The 17590-nt window shown below is 38.2% G+C and overlaps 1 protein-coding gene across 1 annotated transcript in view; it reads left to right on the top strand.

Moving 5' to 3' along the window:
• PDK3 (pyruvate dehydrogenase kinase 3) overlaps window positions 1-17590 on the top strand; it is a 58996-nt gene that overhangs the window by 20466 nt on the left and 20940 nt on the right. The window contains exons 3-4 of the mRNA XM_076356034.1: window positions 9135-9206; window positions 17005-17189. Of these exons, the coding sequence (XP_076212149.1) occupies window positions 9135-9206; window positions 17005-17189 (257 nt within the window). The remainder of the gene's footprint in view (window positions 1-9134; window positions 9207-17004; window positions 17190-17590) is intronic.

Raw genomic sequence — 17590 nt, 5'->3', positions numbered from 1 at the left:
TTGTCTCTCTGCCTGCAAATACTTGATCCAAAGAATTTATGTAAAAATGTCTTTGCAGTATACAACAAACTTCCCTTTGTGAATAACAGCTTATCTAACTGTAACGGCAACTAATCTTGCAGGCTTCTGTTAAGTTCAGTCATAGCCCTTGAGCCAAGAAATTCCACATTGACTGCATTATCAAGCTTCAGTCTTAGAAAATACAAATTAGGATATGTGATCTTGTGTACTTTGGTTTAAATATGTTTGTCTATGAAAGGTAATACTAGCTGTCTTGATGACCACTTCAAACATAGTGATTAAGTGCTTAAAATAAATGTAAATGCTGTGGAGCCACACAATAACAATCACTTTGCGGTTAAGTGGCAGCTTGCAAGGTTTGAAGGCTTGTATCGTCTGTCTGATGTTACCGGAAGCTGTTACGCCAAATAGAAAAGAGTGGATAATATGCAGACCTTTTAGGCTTTTCTAATCTAGATGACTTGTGAAGCTGTCTTTAGTGAAATGTGGACAGATAGGTGAATGAAGAAAAGGAAATAATTTTTCTGTAGTGACTCTACAGCATAATTCTTCTAGTCCAAATATACGTTCTGTGGCATATGCTTCTGCCCCGCTAATACAGAGTCAAGCAACATTTGGATCACTTCTGGCAAAGGAACTGAATGGGTGTTTAGAGTGGATGCCCCCTTCAGAATTTTTGCTTAGAGGTTTGAGGACTCATGGGATGACTTTTATGGCTACAATGGAGACTACTGATTTAAAAAAAAAAAAAAAAAAAAAAAAAAAAAAATCAGTCTTGAGTGTATTAGAATATATAATGACTGTAAGATACTTGTCCAAATCGTATATTTATATGATAATGTGACTTGCACTATCACAGCTGCAGACTGATAGTTTTCTGTTAAATGGGCCAAAATATCAGACTTTAATGTGATGAAGAAGTTCAAGTGGACATCCGCTCCAGAGGTGGAAATCTGAAATCAGAATGTTTGTTGTAGCGTCCTTCTAATTTTGGTCCTCAGTTAACTAACAGTTTTTGTGGAAAGGAATATATTTACTGAGATTCTACGTAAGAATATTTTTGTGATCTTAGGTCAGAAGTAACAAAAGTAACTGTAGCATGTTGTTTTCCTGATTATAGATGTGGACTTTAAAGAGCTTATTTCTTACTTTTCTGTTTAGAGGTTTTTAATTTTTTTTTAAACATTTACCTGTAGATTGTAAGTCCTAGTGATATACTGGTGATGAACCTTGGGCAAAATTTACTGGATCAGTTAGCTTCTAAAAAGACCAAAACAAAACAGTTTTATTAACTTTATTAACCTGCTGATAGCAGGTTTTGAAACATATTTATAATTGCTTAATCTAAAGTTTAGACATATCTAGAGAGAGATTCCTGAATTTTATGCAGTAGAATAAATAAATATAAATTTAGCTGTTCAGCTGTTTTGTGAACTTGTAAAATGAAGAAGCCTCTTCTTGACGCACTTGTTTAATACTTCAAGAAAGAATTTTTTTCAGATCAGATTTCATGATCCTTTTTTCTTATTGTGCCATAGGTTGAGGAAGCGTGACAATTTATTAATATGCAAACAAAAGATCTGATGTACATTTGCCAAAAGTGAGCAAAGACATAATTTAATGCATTATTCACCTTAATCTGTTTATTTGCTGATTTTCAGTAATTTACTAGTCACCAGCATATTTGTGATTTATTTACGCTACTCCTTTGCACTAGAAGCCTATGTTTTTATGTACTTTTGGTGAGACTCCGAATTAGCTGGAGCTTTAAAATTTGAATTCCCAGTCTATTCCTTAATGTCAGCGTGCCAAAAAATACAAGCAGCTCCTAACCTTTGAAGTAGGTTTTATTAAACTTTTAAATTAGAGTAAGGTGGCTCTAAATAGATGGAACTTCGGTTTGGTGGAGTGAGAAAACACATTAACCCTGCCTACTGTACAGCATGGATCCTTTCCCATCAATCCTCTGTCCAGCCAGGCAGTGACATTCTGGATTGCGTTAATTCCCTAGTCCCTTATAGGTCCCTTGGGAAGCAAGCTCATCTTGCCACTTCCGAGAATATGCTCCCTGCTGCAGGCAAGGCCTGTTCTCCTCTCTGTTCTCTAATCCATCTTCATGGATTGGAGCTGTAGGCATTTTGCTTCCTGTACCATGCTCCTTGACTGCACTGCGCTGCCTAACAGATTTTACAACTGATTGCTTGATTGCTCTCAGGAAAGGTGCATTTTTTTTTCTCCTTCCTTTCTGGGTTCCTTAGCTTGATGTGTGCAGCAATGAGGATAGGCAAGACAGCTCTTCTTCCTTTGTGCTACTCAGCTATGCTTTTCTGAATAAAGCTGGCATTACCCACAGAGTGAGCTATGAACAAAAAAAAAATAGTTCTGCATTTCAGTCTGTGCAAAGGTAAAACATTAGCTCTGTCCCAGTTGGAGTTTATAACTTAGTTTATGTGTATGTTTTGCATGGAGTAGCAAGGGAAGAAATAAAGTGAATCAAAATAATAACACAGTTAATATGTTCTGGCTGTGAACTGCGGTGATTCCAAATAACAGACAGATCAACAACCAGTGTGCTAGGGATCAGCAACTTATTTTCAGTTTTTCAAAATTAATGGGCAACTTCCTAGTTCCAAGGAAGTAGGCCTTTTTTAGGCCAGCTTTGAGAAGGCGCTCCCTAGCTAAAGTGTACTGCAGGTAGGATATTGAACATGTGGCAGAATTGCATAATAAAGGATATCATCACTAATGTGATGTGATGAGGGAAAATAGTTACAATGAAACCTTATAATGGATAAAGTCAGAGCTTGTAAAATATCTAAAGTGAGTGTGAGGTTTGCACAGTATGCTTACTCAGTCATATCTAAAAATTCATATTTTCATTAACCCTGAGCAAATTTCTCTACTTTTCTTTAGTACTTTCCCCTGGAAAAGGCTATAAATTTCCATTTATTTCCTTGGAAAGACCCATTAGAGAAATCAGTACAGTTTGGGGATTAATAATTGTTTTTCCTCTATTTTTTACATTCAGACTATGCTAACAAGATTGTTTTACCACGGAGATATGTTTTATCTTTTCAGTGCTTTGGTGTTAGATTCTAAAGGAAAATCTTCATGAAATACCTTTGCTTTTTTCCTATGTGTATCTTGCATGAGTTTTTTAAAAAAAAAAAAAAGAAAATCTGGACTTGACATTATGGGCATTTACAGTGACTTCAAGTACGCAATGTGCCATTCTAGAATTATTACATTTGGCAGACTAACAAGAATTCAATCTACCTGGCAGTAATTAACAAAAGAACAAGGCTAAAGGGTGCTTGAAACCATAGAGCTTGCCCAATGAATTGTAGTGTATTGTGATAAAAAATTAAACACCGGAAAGACAACAGATTTGAAGGGCATAGGTTTTGATTTCTGCTTTTGATGACTCACCGAAGACAGCAAAATATAACTGACGTTCTCTGTTTTTTTTGTCTGTGCTGGGTTTTTCTTTTGTAGATTTGTGTCCTGTATAGTTGTATTAATTTACTAATAATATAGCAAGTCATCCATTATTCTGGTACTTTTCTCCTTTATTCTGGCTGGCTGGTTAACTGTGTGTGAAGTGTGTTTAAAACATCACAAGGTCTTGCTTTTCAGTGCTTGATAAATCCCGTAGTTACCACTTCCATTTATCCATATCTGCACCCACAGTTCAAATCAAAAGAAAATTCAAGGAAATAGATGAACTGTATGAAAGGGGAATGACCTTTTTTACACACACTAGCTAATACAGGAGTAAACTGCATTGCTGACTGCTCACCATTAGGCAGATTGTAATGGTGGTGGTGGTTAAAACAATGTTGTGAATTATTTATTACAGCTAACCAGAGTTATAAATTACCTTTTAAACAAGTTTTTGCTTCATTTCTTTAATTTTGAGCTGTTTGGGAGGGAGCGGGGGGGGATGAATTTTGTGTAAAAACTGGAAATCACAACTGGATAAAAGAAAAAGACGTACAGCATTTGCATGTCTGAGTTTTTATTTAGAGACTTGGGATAATATACAGGGTATTACAGCATCCCAGGATGGGTGACGTATAGTTGTAGGCATTGTACAATGGGTTAGATTTGTTTGACATAAGGTTACTTTTTTGTAGCTCCAATTAGTCAAGGGATTGGAAGAAATAGTAAAGGTAATGGAAGAAATTTGAATAACTTAGATTTGAAGTTAGTAACCTTTTCTCTGAGCTGGTCCTTCTATCTTGTTGGATACAGTGCTTGTGCTAATGAACTTGACTTCTAAAGTAATATCAATTTACTTTAGAATCAGAAAGAGACATCTAAATATTGTTGATAACTCTAAAGGAAAAGCATTGCCTGTTTCCATAGTTTCTTCATCACCACAGAGATTAAAGAGAAGTTACTTCAGCACATTCATACATTTCCTTAGAGCATTTAGTTGGTGTAATTTTCCTTTGTTTGAGAAACTCTCAGTTCTTCATTGGTGCTATGTTGAGCCTGCAGCATAATGACCTCAGAAGCTGTTCCGCCTGCTGGTTGTGCTGAAGACCGGTGACTGTGTTTGGCAGCTTTTTTCTGGTTGAGACCTGCTTTAGTCCTTTTCTGACTGAGACAGCTTTCTGCACAATTACTTCCTGCATTAGATGAGAGAAACACTTGGCTTGCCCCTGCCTGGTACTCTAGTAAAAGTGCTGATCCTCCAACACAGGAGTAGTGATGTTTGATTATTCCAGGGGCTGCAGTCTTAGGACCAATGTCCCAATAAGCTAACAGAGTATAAATCTCAACACAGCGTACCAGTAATGGTAGGCAACCAGTCGAATCCACACAGCACAAAAATCAGGTACCAGCTACCTTCAGTACCAGAAATACTTACTGCTGTTTTATCCTCAGCATCAGCACAGGATTGCTGATGTTCGAGATTTCTGGTAGGAGGTCTGTGGTAAAAAGCACCTGCTGTGTTGCTTCTCAAGTGTGGTGGTTGTCCTGGATCTTCAGAAATAAGACTTTCATAATATTATATGATGACACACGGGGGTGAGCAGCTTCCTAATAACCTCCTCTGACTTACTTTGCCATGAGAGAAGCTGTCACTTTTTTCATGACACAGATTTATTGAAGCATCTTTCATATGGGAAGAAGCTGAGAGCGCTGAATATCTCCTTAGAGATATTCAGCAAGCCATCTGGACTGTTCAACCTGAAGAAGAGAAGGCTTGGGTGGGTGGGTGGGCCCATATTATCAGTGTGTATGAATATCTAATGGGAGAGAATGAAGATGAGAGCCAGACTTTTTTCAGTAGTGCTCAGTGACAGGACAAGAGGCAATGAATACAAATTAAAGCACATGAAATTCCATCTGAACATAAGAAAGAATTTTTTTACAGTGAAAGTGATCAAACACCACAAGAAGGTTGCCCAGAGAGGCTGTGGAGTCTCCATCTGTGGAGATATTAAAAACCCAACTGGACATGGTCCTGGACAGCCTGCTCTAGCTGACCCTGCTTGAGCAAGGAGGTTGGACTTGATGATTTCAAGAGACTCTTCCAACCTGAACGATTCTGTGATTCTGAATTTCCATGGAAAGCTGGCTTGCAGCCCTGGGTGTTCTGGGAGGCAGAAAGGGCTATTGTTGCCTTTATGAAAATGGGCGTAGAAGAGTGGACTGGGGGTGTGGGGAAAGGCAAAGAGAGGGCAAGGAAAAAAAATAAGGACCTCCACAAAACAGGGAGGATGGCAACAGAAATTAAAGTAGGAAGGGAAAGGATTTCAAACCAGGAGGAAGGTTTAAAAGGATGGGAGAGAGGAGTGTAAAGAATAGAAGGGTCGTTGTGGGCAAACTTGCTGACACCTACAGCAAGTTGGTCTTTGATGTGATATGAGGAATGCGTTACAGTGTGGAGGGTACTTGTGACAGTCCATAGTCTGCTTCCTGGCATGTAATGTGCCTGTGTCGGAGAAATCATAGCATTTTGGCCCGCTCATTGGTTCAGGTCATGATGGCTTCCTTGGGTTTCACACATTTGATGCGCATCTACAACAGCTTCCAGTTTAGTTTCTTCTGAGAAGAACCTGATCTTCTGAGAAGTGCCAAAACCACTTTGCAAATATAAACAGTGTGGATTAAGTGAAGGTTATTGGGGGATTCATTTCAAAACCATACCACAGGTTTAGATTTGGAAATAAAAATGCTAATGTAGACGCAGTCATTGGGTGGCAAGAGATCAACCTGTATTTGAGGAATAGAGTAAGACTCCTTCACAGAAATCATGCAGGTATTTTTTGGGTAGATTGCTTTTCTCTGTAGAATCAAATACATATTTTGCCTGATTTCCTTTTACCACACAAACAAATTTAAGACAGCAAATATTTATTTAATTACAAAGGAAGGTCTTTGCTTTCTTGTTATATTACAACCCACAGCACGAGGGAACTAGTCCAGTCTGACAATGCTGGTGGTCTTAAGTCACGTTACATGGCTTTTTTCATTCCTAGATGTATTTGTAAGAAAAGGATGCCACCTTAATGATACCCTTTTCTCTATTCACAGAAAAAGTCCAGAAGGTCAGTTTCCTCTTTGAGACAATTATGGATTGAATGACTTAGATACGTTCTCATCACCCATCAAGGAAATGGTGAAGGAGGTTGCAAAGACTGGTTGTGGAGTGTCATGTATTCACTAGAGGCAGAGCAAAATTGGGCACAGGAATGGGTCTTAAGCATTGCCTCTGCTTGACATTGCCTGGTTTGGTGAGAAGTTAAAAGCTCATCTTAACTGCCTCCATAGAGCCAAACTGATGACGCCCTGAATTGCCTCAGTGGCTTGTCCACCACTTTCCCATCTTTCATTTTGGAGTTCCTTTGCTGATTGTTTATTACTGTGTTCTGTTCGCTGTAATAATGGTACCTTTCTTCCCATCCTGTACCCATTATTAACTTGATTGACCTTGATTCATACGAGGCAGATGATGTTGAAGAACACATACCTCTTTGAAACAAAGGAGTGAGGGTGATCGTAATTTGTTACATGGCAAGTCTTGCAGGTGAAGCAGCTGCATTCAGAGAGTAAAGCAGCTTTTTCCAGTGAGAATTAATAAAAGGGGAGTGCATGCAAGGACACATTCTCAAAGGAGATTAGTTCTCATTAACTCTTTCAGAAACTCAGTCTCTCCTCCAGCTGATGGTCCTGATGATTCTTCCCCTGCCTCTCTATCCTCCACATCATGTATACTGTCCCTGCATAGTTAGAACTGCTTCAGTATCTTTCTAACTGCTAAATGTTGCACTTTTCAGGAACTCATCTGCGGTGGATAGTGGGCTATGGCTCCTTAAGTTACTGCCTATTCCCTGAAGTGACCCTAAGCAATTTCTTGGATTCCTGGGAGTGTGGTGTGATGGTTGTTCTTAACTAGTACTATCTCTTAGCAGTGTAAAAGAACATGTTTTAAAATAAGCAGTACTAGAGACATCAGCTACTTCCCAAACTTGTAACTGACAAACATTTGGGGGATTTCTGTGTAGTCATTTGTGATGGTTGCAGGAGGGCAAAAACACACAGAGGGACAGGAGCTAGTGTTACTGTGCTGACCATATTGAAAATGTCAGTCTCCCTGGCAAAATGTCACAGTGACCTGTGATGGCTGCAACTGAAATGGGGGGTGGAGCAGCAGCATATGGTTCTGGAGGGAGTCACGTAGACAGCAGTGCTGTCTTAAGCTTTGCTGTGGCTTGAAGATGTAGAGTGAAGTTTCATAGCCTGCTTAAGCTGATCTTAACATAGAACTGCTACCAAAAGAGGTTTTGTTGTAATGTGAAGTTGTCTAAGCTTCAGTGACTGGGGTCAGTGTCACAGGCACTGAGCTTATGCATAGACCATTCTGTTGAGCTGATCTAATGGGTTGCTGCTACTGAAAGGGGAGAGGCTTGGTCACTTGTTTTGCTTTTTCCTTATGTAGGCTTTATGGTTATCTTTTCTCTCTTGTGCTAGCTTTAGCCGGTTTGACCTTTCTATGAGTTGTTTTCGTGTGCGGGAGTGATTAAAAAAAAACCAAACCTATCTGGCTGGCTGTTTTGCCATTGCAGGGAGTTGACATACACATCTGATTAGCATTGATGTTATCATAGTGTAAGTGGTGGTGCTTAACCAGGAGCGAAGGGAGGGCAAAAGGGAGAGGAATGACAGCTCCTTCTGGTAACATTGAAACCCTACCTTTTATGTGTGTGATTGATACCTTGTGTGATATACCTTCTTGATACTTCAAGAAATAGGTCCCAATTCTGTAATCTTTAAAGCTACATCTATACTGCTAATTGCACCTGCTTCAGGGGGTGATACCTGGTCCTCAGGCCCAGTGGCGTGAGGTGGTGGTGGCATTTATACTGGTGTTGGGTTAGTTTCCTACAGCAGGCTGGCCATGTTCATGTTGAGTGGTATTTTGCCTTAAATCTTCTTTGGGTCCTGTGTGGTACCTCTGTGGCTCTAAGCCTCAGTTAATCTCATGTGTGCCGAATGTCTGAACTAGAGAGCGCCGTGTTGTGTAAGAGTGGTGTTTTTACGAAACTGAGGGTTGTGTCATGTGGCCTGAGGTACAATGTGAGGAGATGTGTCAGTGTGTGAAGGGGCGTAGTCTTCTGGAGTACTGGGGTAGGACCAGCTTGGTGCAGCCATGTTAGCATGGCTTTTGGGGAGTGTTCCCTGGAGCTTTATTTTGGAAGAAAGGTTGGATCGCTGTCTGAGGAACATAGGAGCAAACTAACATCTGTACAAAGTGGATGACCAGGAGCTCAAGATCCAGGGATGAACTAAGTTACCTGAAATTATAGACCTACCTGAAGAGAGGGTTTGCTCCTGTTAACTTCAGCCTGATTTATATAGCGGTTTTCCTGAATTGTGGACTGTAGGGTGATAAATAATACTTTTTAACTCAATGTAATATATTGTCGTTGCTTTCTTTCCCTTTGTTGCAGCGTCCCACTTCATGTTAGCCTTTCTGGAGACCTGTGTACTATGCTTCTGTTTCAGATGACATTGTAGTCTTAAGATTAAAAAAAACTTCAAAAGTAATTTAGGTTTAAGTATTTTAACTCCTTCTTTATCATTTTTGCTTATTTCAGGTACATGCAGAGTTTCCTTGAGCTTTTAGAATATGAAAATAAAAGTCCTGAGGATCCTCATGTTCTGGATGAGTGAGTAATTTGTTTTCTTGTGACGGTTCATTTTGAAATAATCTGTTTCAAAAAACAAGTGGTTTTGTACTATAGGGTAACAGTGATCTTATTTGTAAGGTAGAATTTGTGCAGCAAAGGCCAAAATTGTCATCTGGAGCAGAATATAGGAATCTAAGTGCTTTTGAACAATGTATTTTGCATTTATACAGTCTGATAGTTTAAGAAATGGCATGGAATGCTTCCTCCAAGGCTATATTGAGAAGAGAACATGCATGTGAGAATATACTTGCGTATCAAATACTTATGACTAAAATGTCATTTTAGTATACATTGAGCTTAGTACTCTGTTGTATATAATGTATATTAACACACTAATACTTTGAATTTTTTCAGTTTGAAAACATTCAATGTTGCAGTCATTGTTTTTACCTAAAAGCTTTTTTAATGGACTTCAGTTATTGGTGTTCACCTACCTCACTGAATAATATTACTTATGTTTTGAGAAGAAAGGAAAGCTTAGCCAATTTTCTTTATCAACAAAATCATATTAAAATTGTCATTAGAATGTTTCCTTGAAATTTGTGTGCATAAAACAAAAAAAAAATCCCCCACATGTAAGTGAAAAAAACAGGTGCAACATATGCATCAGAGACTTAAAAACAAAAAACAAAAACACACCCCCCACCCCCCCAGTACTAAGGTCTGTTGTTTACCCTGTACCGTATAGCAGTCAACTTTGTTTCAGGAGATTACTTCTTGCAGGTTTTTTGTTCCATTGATTAGTTTTCTTAGGGTAGCTTGTCTTTTAAACTTGCATTTCTTTTTAAGCTCTGGAAATCTTGCCTGATCAAGCAGTACTTTATAGGAAGTGTTTCACAAAACATCTTGCAGTCCAACAAATGCTCTGTTTGTGCAAGATGTGGCCTGTGCTGTGCAAAAATGGTGTTTTGTCTTCAGTTATTTTCAGATGCATTAACTGCTATGTTATGTTAGGTTAAGTAAGGGTTTTATTAGGTAATGCATTTTAGATGTTATGCTCTTTTGGTTGTGGGCATGTTATCTGAGATCTTTACACTTTATTGTTTAAGTATCAAGCAATACATGCAGGAGAAACTCAAGTGCATGAATACCAAATTCCCTGCAGGGCAGAACTGTAGAAGGAGCTGTAAGGATTATAGACTGACCGAGTAAATTGTAGTGCTATTGAACAAGGGGAAAGTAACTATTTTCTCAGTGCAAGTCCTAAGCTGGAATACTGTCTTCAGTTCTGGGTACTACCTATTAAGAAATCAAAACACACGTGGACAGTATTGATGTGAAAAGAACAAGAGTTAGAGACTTGGATAGTTCCACCTCTGAATAATGTTGAAGGCATTTGTTTAGACTGGCAAAAAAAGAGATTGAAGTGCGAGACATTGGAAATCTGAGTGTGCCAAAAAAAAAGTCACAGTAATAAAGGATGATTGGTTGCTCTAAGTGAAGAAGTAGAGAATTAAAAAATGACTGATTTCTATTAAAGTTGAGATTGTACACAGGGCAAAAAGTAAAAATTCTAATATTAGTAAGAACAGACTGAAAAAGACCGTTTCAGAAGGCTGTAGAGCATCCCATTTTAAAAGCTTTTGAGAATAGATTAGATAGCTTTCAGTGATGTTCTAGGCATGCTTATTCCATAGTGGGTAAATTAGATGAACTTTTCGACTACCTCTAGCTGTTACATCTTGTGATTCTGTATTTACAGCCTCTTTGCTGATGGGAAAAGAATTTCTGTTTGTGACTACTTTAGCAGTAAGTTTTCCTACTGCTTGACTTAGAAGAACATTTTGAGTGGGATTAAGTTACAAAACTTAGGTGTCTGTTGCCCTTTGAGATAGCATAAGCTGTCCTAGACATCTAAGTGAGCCTGGCAAGTGTAACACAGGTCCTATTAAGCCTATAATGTCCTGGATGTACAGGTGGAGGCAAGGTGGTTATGTAGCTTCTGGTACCACCCTAGATATTCTGTATTTAGGTAACTGAGTTTCAGCTTTTTATGGACTTCAGAGGTTCAAGGTAGATCACAGTATATGTATTTTTAAAAAGGTTGATGAACAGTTTTCTTGGAGATCTTTCTTTAGAGTCTGTTCATAATTATCAAGTGAATTATCTGATTCTGCCATATGGATAACACGCATTCTTGATATTGTTTTGTGGCAATTGGAAATATTTTTTGAGATGCTCTGTTAGTATGATATACCAAATATTTGATGGTGAACCAAATATTCACTCATTCAGTATAACTGTTTATTAAAATCTTTGAAATCTTGCAATTATTGTATTATATGTAATTAAGCACATATAATAATGATGTTGGGAATTTTTTGCTACCTACTGAAGTCCGGCTAGAGACTTTGACAGTAAGAGTTGTCTTTTATACTGGGCTTGGCCTGTGAAAAGAGGCAAAAGACGCATTATCTGATTAAACAGCAAATTTATTCTTCTTGACAGTATTGGATAGGCTACCTAAGACTAGAAAGTCAGATTTACTTTCCTGCTCTTTGCATGTCATCTATTCCTAACTTTCTGAAGGCTATGCCATTTAACTTGATATTGAGCTGTAATTAGCTCTTATTTTAATATTCTTTGCAAATGACATCTTTCAAAAATACTCCTAACTACATCCATATTTATCTTGCAGTAACCCACAGATAAATCTAACAAATTTCTCAAGTCCTGTACCAGTATTCCATGTTGCTGCTGTCTAGCCCTATCCTAGTTTTATGCCTTATGGTCAGAGGAGAAATATCAGGAACTCTAGTAGTTAATGAACTACTTTTCAGTGGAAAAAACCACATATCTGAGTTCATTTATGTTTACATAACGCTTTTCTGTTCTTCTGTAATTGCACGTATCATTTAATACAGAATTTGAGCCATTATCTGGGACTTTGTGGGTAGTGTTTTTAGGGATGCATGAATAGGAATAGTACTTTTCTTCAACCAGATTGGTTTGCCTAGAGAAGGACATGTGGAAGTTCACTCTGTAAGGTATGCCTGGTCCTTTGAACCAGAGCCTTTCTTGTCCTAGCAGTATCTGTGGTATATCTCTTTGAGTACCTTGCATATGGTAGCATATGAAGAGGGGTTGGAGCATACTTCATCTCTTCGTTCCTCTCAGCTGTCTTGTTCCTGCACTGAGCATGCTGTAGAAGCGTGCATATTACATATTAATATTACATATTATATACTTCATATTACAGAAGACCCAGTCTTGCATCCTTTGGTCATCGTAGTGCCCATCCTTCTTAGTGCCCTGTGTGGTAGCAGATGACTTACACATTTCATGATGGCCCCCATCTCTTCTTCCTTTAGCTTAATTAGTTTCACAAAATGTGAGACTTGCCTGGATGGAAGTACTTTTGCCCCAGTGCCACGCCAGCAGCTTTTGTTTGGAGCTGAATGTGGTGTCCACCTCAAGCACTCAAAAAACATGAAGACTTACAGAGCAGTTGATTTTTGGACATTGAATGAGTGCCTTGGTGGTCTTTTTGTCAGCTGAGGCGGACTTCAGTTTCTGTTATGGCTAATCAAGGTAACAGTAGCACAGGAGGGAAGGGGAGCTAAAACGATCTTTTGAAGAGGTTCGATATCCACAGATGTGCTGTATCAATGTTGGCAGTAGTTCTTCAATTAATGCTTTCTAAAATGGTGGAATGACTTGATCAGTTGAACATAAAACTGTCCCCTGACTATTTCTGTTATATCTCTGCTTGTCTGGGGAGCCTGCTCTGGTATTCTCAGAATTGGGGCTCTCTTTCCGAGGAAACCATTTTATGTATCAGTGTTACAGGATCACAGATGTTATCCATCTACTGGTACAGCTGTCTGTGAAGCCGTGCAGTGAAGTGAATTGGGAAATTGATCTAATGGAAAAATAGCCCACTTTCAGCCCTATGGTCCCTAAACTGTTACACTGTGTGGCCTACACAGACAGACAGCAGTGCCAATGCAATAGAGAGGGTGAACGGTTAGGAGTAAGTGCAGAGACTAAACTAAAACTGATGTTCTTCAGAGTGGCCCAACTTATCTTTGCTCTTAGTGTATGAATTTGAGGACAGATGTATGTTCATGAGCATTATCTTTTTATGAATGTTGGATGAAATCCTTTAAAGGGTTTTTTTTTTGTCTCAGCGTTTCTGTCATGAAGAGGTTCAGAGGAGCTTCAGTTTCTTTATTACATTCTGTTGGTTAGCAGACCTTATGAAGACTTACTGCAACGTTGCCACATTACTGTCACTGCCAGTAGTACGGGCAGACACCAAGAGGCCAGGTTACTTTTGCATTTTTGATAACACAAATATCTTTCCTCAAGCTGCAGAGCGGTCAGGTTGAAGTCTTTCCACAGTTCTGTCAAACAGCGTGATTGCAGGAGTGATTAAGGTGTTCAAGCTTGGTAGAGGGTGTAAGCTGGCAGAAGTGTTGGAAATTTCCCGTGGTGTCAATATGCATCCGGATAAACACCCAGAGGTGGAAGTTGTTTTTCAAAAATTGAAGGGTTTGTAAAACGTGCTGTTCATATGTACTTTCAAAGAACATTTACTCCACCCCCTATACCCATGAGTTTCTTTGATTTTTCTTCTTTGTGGCACTCTGGTGGGAGGGTGTGTGGGGGAGTGTCCTGGAACTGAGCAGCTGAAGTAGTAAGCTGACAGTATGTCTAGAGATAACACACACATGAGAAACTTAGTAAACAAGAAGTAACTTTTCCTTTCTGCAGCACTAAGATTAAAATAGTGATTCTGTTAGCAATTTGAAATATTGGAGTAGATTTGATTAAGAGGGTGCCATCTTGTTACTTTCAAGTAATGTGAAATGCTACTTCAGTTAGTTTTGCACTTCAAAGTAGCTACACTTTCTAAGAGTGTGAACTTGCACCTGTCTTTCTGGTGATTCTCAGCTACCAGCTAGCACTTCTTTGAAAAAGAGCAGCCAATTAAAAAAACCCCATTGCGTGTCTGTTCCATTTAAAAGCATTTTTTTTCATTCTACTCATCACTTTCTTGTCTTTACTCTTTCAGATAATGCTATCCATAAGAGACATAGCAAAAATTCCCTTTGTCTTTATATTGACTTTCTTATGACTTTTTTTTCTTGCACTGTGATGATAGATCAAAACAGAATAATATATACAGTCATTAGGGAGTTAAATAATAACTTCTGTTGTAATTGTCTTTGCAGAAGTCTATAGGCTTAATTTATTTAACAGCAATGGTAAGGCCTTAAATATTCTTTTGTTAATACAGAAGCCACTGAAGCTCACTTTACTAAAATAGCTTCATATTAATAATTTCTCATCTGTCAAGCCAACTGCATTATTTATTCATTTTGGTTTTAAAAATACGATACACCGAATGTTGAAAAAACAGTCATTGCTAAATAAAATTTTCAGAGCTATTCTGGAGTATTCCCCCCCAGCTAATCCCATGAGCATTTTAAAAATTCCTTGGTATGGTCTCCCACAGTTTGAGTACAGTAAAAGCTTGGTGTCTTTCAGGGGTGCGTGGGGTGGGGGGCTGGTAAGGAATGAGTGGTAAGATTAAGGAAATGTGTTTTGATTTCTGCCCTGCTGCTTTGAAATGTGCCTGTATACTTCATGTGTTTGGTCCTTTAAAAGCATCTGCTTGATGGAAACACTTGAATGAACTCAGTTATTGTTGAAGGTGGAGCAGGAGGCTTGTCACATCACTGCAATAATGAAGAATTCCTTTATTGTGTGTATTTGCACACTAAGCTTCAGCTATGATTTGCTGGTCTGTAACAGATAAACCTCCTAGCCCTTTGTTTGCCCTTTGGCATGCTCTGTGCATTTAAGCACTTTCGTAGTGGGATGTCAGTGAACAGTTTGCCCTTGTGGAGCACGTAGGCATCATGTTGTATATATTGTGGATAGTGGAGGTATTGAAAAACAAATAGCAAAGCTGTCAACAAATAGCAGTTAGTAGAGAGTGTTGTCAGTTGTCTTTCAGATGTGATTTTAAGTGTTGCTTCTCAGCTCTGTTTTTAGCTAATGTCTTGCTGCTCTGAAAAGGAGAAGCAGCATGAGCACAGCCAGGTGCTACACTAGTCTTGTCTCGAAAACTAACATCAGATATCAGTGGTTATAGATCACACAGAGTCAAGACTTAATAAACATAAGAGTCTACAAACCTTTTAAGCATTAAAATATTTCAAGCTGTCCAGTCAGCAAGACGGGTAAGTAAGAGAACAGTCATTCTGTACTGTGATAGTATTTAGATTGGGGAATTAGGCAGTTAAAACTTCCCCTTTTCTATGCAACAAAATAGTGTTGAAAGACTACTGAACTGTTTGTTAACACACAGGCAAAAACTGGTGGTTAGACAGAGGATGATGAAAAAACTACTAAAAATGAATCCTACATTCCTTTGGAGCTGGCAGTGTAGAGCGGGAGAAATACTTCTTTTAAAAGTGTATCACTTGTTAAGAACGGCATGGTGTACTATCAAATGATTGTCTTGGCTAAGTGGTTATGAAAAGGAAGGAAGCATCTGCTTTAAATGTGGTGACTAATTGGTAGTCGTTTTTACTTTTTGTGGTCTTAATGTTCTTTCCTGGGCTCATTGCAAGGGGATTGGACTAGATGACCTTTAAAAGTCCCTTCCAACCCAAACTTTTCTACGATTCTGATTCCTTCCTTAGCTGGTGTATATTCTACTTTTGATAAAAATAACTAATACATTTCTTTTCAGTGTTCATTATAAATTACTGAGAATGTTTTGCTGTTGATGTTTTTTTAAAAATGATCTGTAGAATTGCAGATATAGGCGTAGCTGAATGAGTCTCAGCTGTGCTTGCTTTTGAAAGCTGTGTTTCACTGTGTGCTTTTTTTTAACAAGATCATGTAATCATTGTGGTGTTAATATTCATTTAATATTAGAGAATGTAGCAGAGTTGAGTAGTACTGATTTTACATGTCTAGGCTTTAGAAAGCTATTAATAATTAATTTTTCAAATATGTATGAGTTTGCATGTTGGGAAAAAAAGGATGAGCACTTTGAAAATCATAGGTTTTGAGCTGCCTTGGCAGGAGAAACAAAAATTCTCCAAGCTGTTTCAAAGTAAGTGCTTGTTAACAGGTGCTTGTTAAAAGTAATGGAAGTGATATCCTAAAACTTCCTGAGCTACCACAGAGAAGAGCCCGTCAGAGCACCGTTGTATGTGTTCTGCCATCCAGCGGTGTAAAAGGAAACTGAACAGAAGTCACACTGATAATAATTACCTATCCTGATATTCAAATTTACCAGAATAGATGCCAGGTAAAGGAAATGCATTCAAAGGTTACGCTGCACGGGTTGAGGTGTTGGGAAGAAAGTATGAAGTGTAAAACTTCTCAGGAAATTATGAAGGGCAGTCAGGTGGTTTTTTCTGAGTTTCCTTTTCAATATTCCAGCTACTGCTGGTTGCAGAGAATGAGAGTTACCGTGGTGCATATGATTGCAATAAAAGAAAATCTTTTGTTCTCCATTAATGGCGAAGAGAGATTTAATTTAAAGGAGTGTTTTTGGGAGGAATAACTTAATTTGAGGTCCTAAATATTTCACAGATTTTGTGAGTGAGAGGTTGACCAAGTTTTTCCCTTTAAATGGGTTTGTTTAGCTAATGCTGTATTTTTATCTTCTCCCTGTGATAGTAATTTTTTTGTTGACTGGGAGGAATAGTAAACAGATAAAATGGTTATGCTGTGGGGAGTTGAAAACAAGAGTGAGAGATTCAGTTTAATTATACTTTTAACAATCTGTTTCTAATTTTGTTTCCTCTAGCTTTTTAGATGTTTTAATTAAAGTCAGGAACAGACACAATGATGTGGTTCCAACCATGGCGCAAGGGGTGATTGAATACAAGGAAAAATATGGCTTTGATCCATTTGTTAGCAGTAACATCCAGTATTTTCTAGATAGATTCTACACCAACCGCATCTCTTTCCGTATGCTTATTAACCAACACAGTAAGTAATTGCTTTTTTCATCTTGGAGAACTTATTAGTTATTGCTTGTAAACCTTGAAGCCATAGCTTTGTTTTGGTTTTTTTTTCATACTCATGACTAATTCTTAATATTCTGTGCTAATTATGGTAAAAAATATACTGACAACTGGTTAATTTAGTACTTTGCAGTTATCAGAAATTAATCCAAAACACCAGTAGGCTTTCTTCTAGAATTGTCAGGCTGTCACTTTTTAATCTTGTTGGTAGAGACAGCTTGCACAGTGATACGTGAAGTATTTTTAGATAGTAGCAGAGTAGCTGTATCTTTCTGCTCACAAGTCTCTCAACATAGTTGGTAGAGCTGACATTTACTTCATAATGAAATGCAAGGATGCCATAAATTTTGAAGAGGTTATGCACTA

The sequence above is a fragment of the Aptenodytes patagonicus genome, chromosome 1, assembly GCF_965638725.1.
Source record: "Aptenodytes patagonicus chromosome 1, bAptPat1.pri.cur, whole genome shotgun sequence".
In the NCBI taxonomy this organism is placed as follows: Eukaryota; Metazoa; Chordata; class Aves; order Sphenisciformes; family Spheniscidae; genus Aptenodytes; species Aptenodytes patagonicus.
Note: the sequence above shows the minus strand (reverse complement) of the source record. Positions and strands in the feature narration are given on the sequence as shown.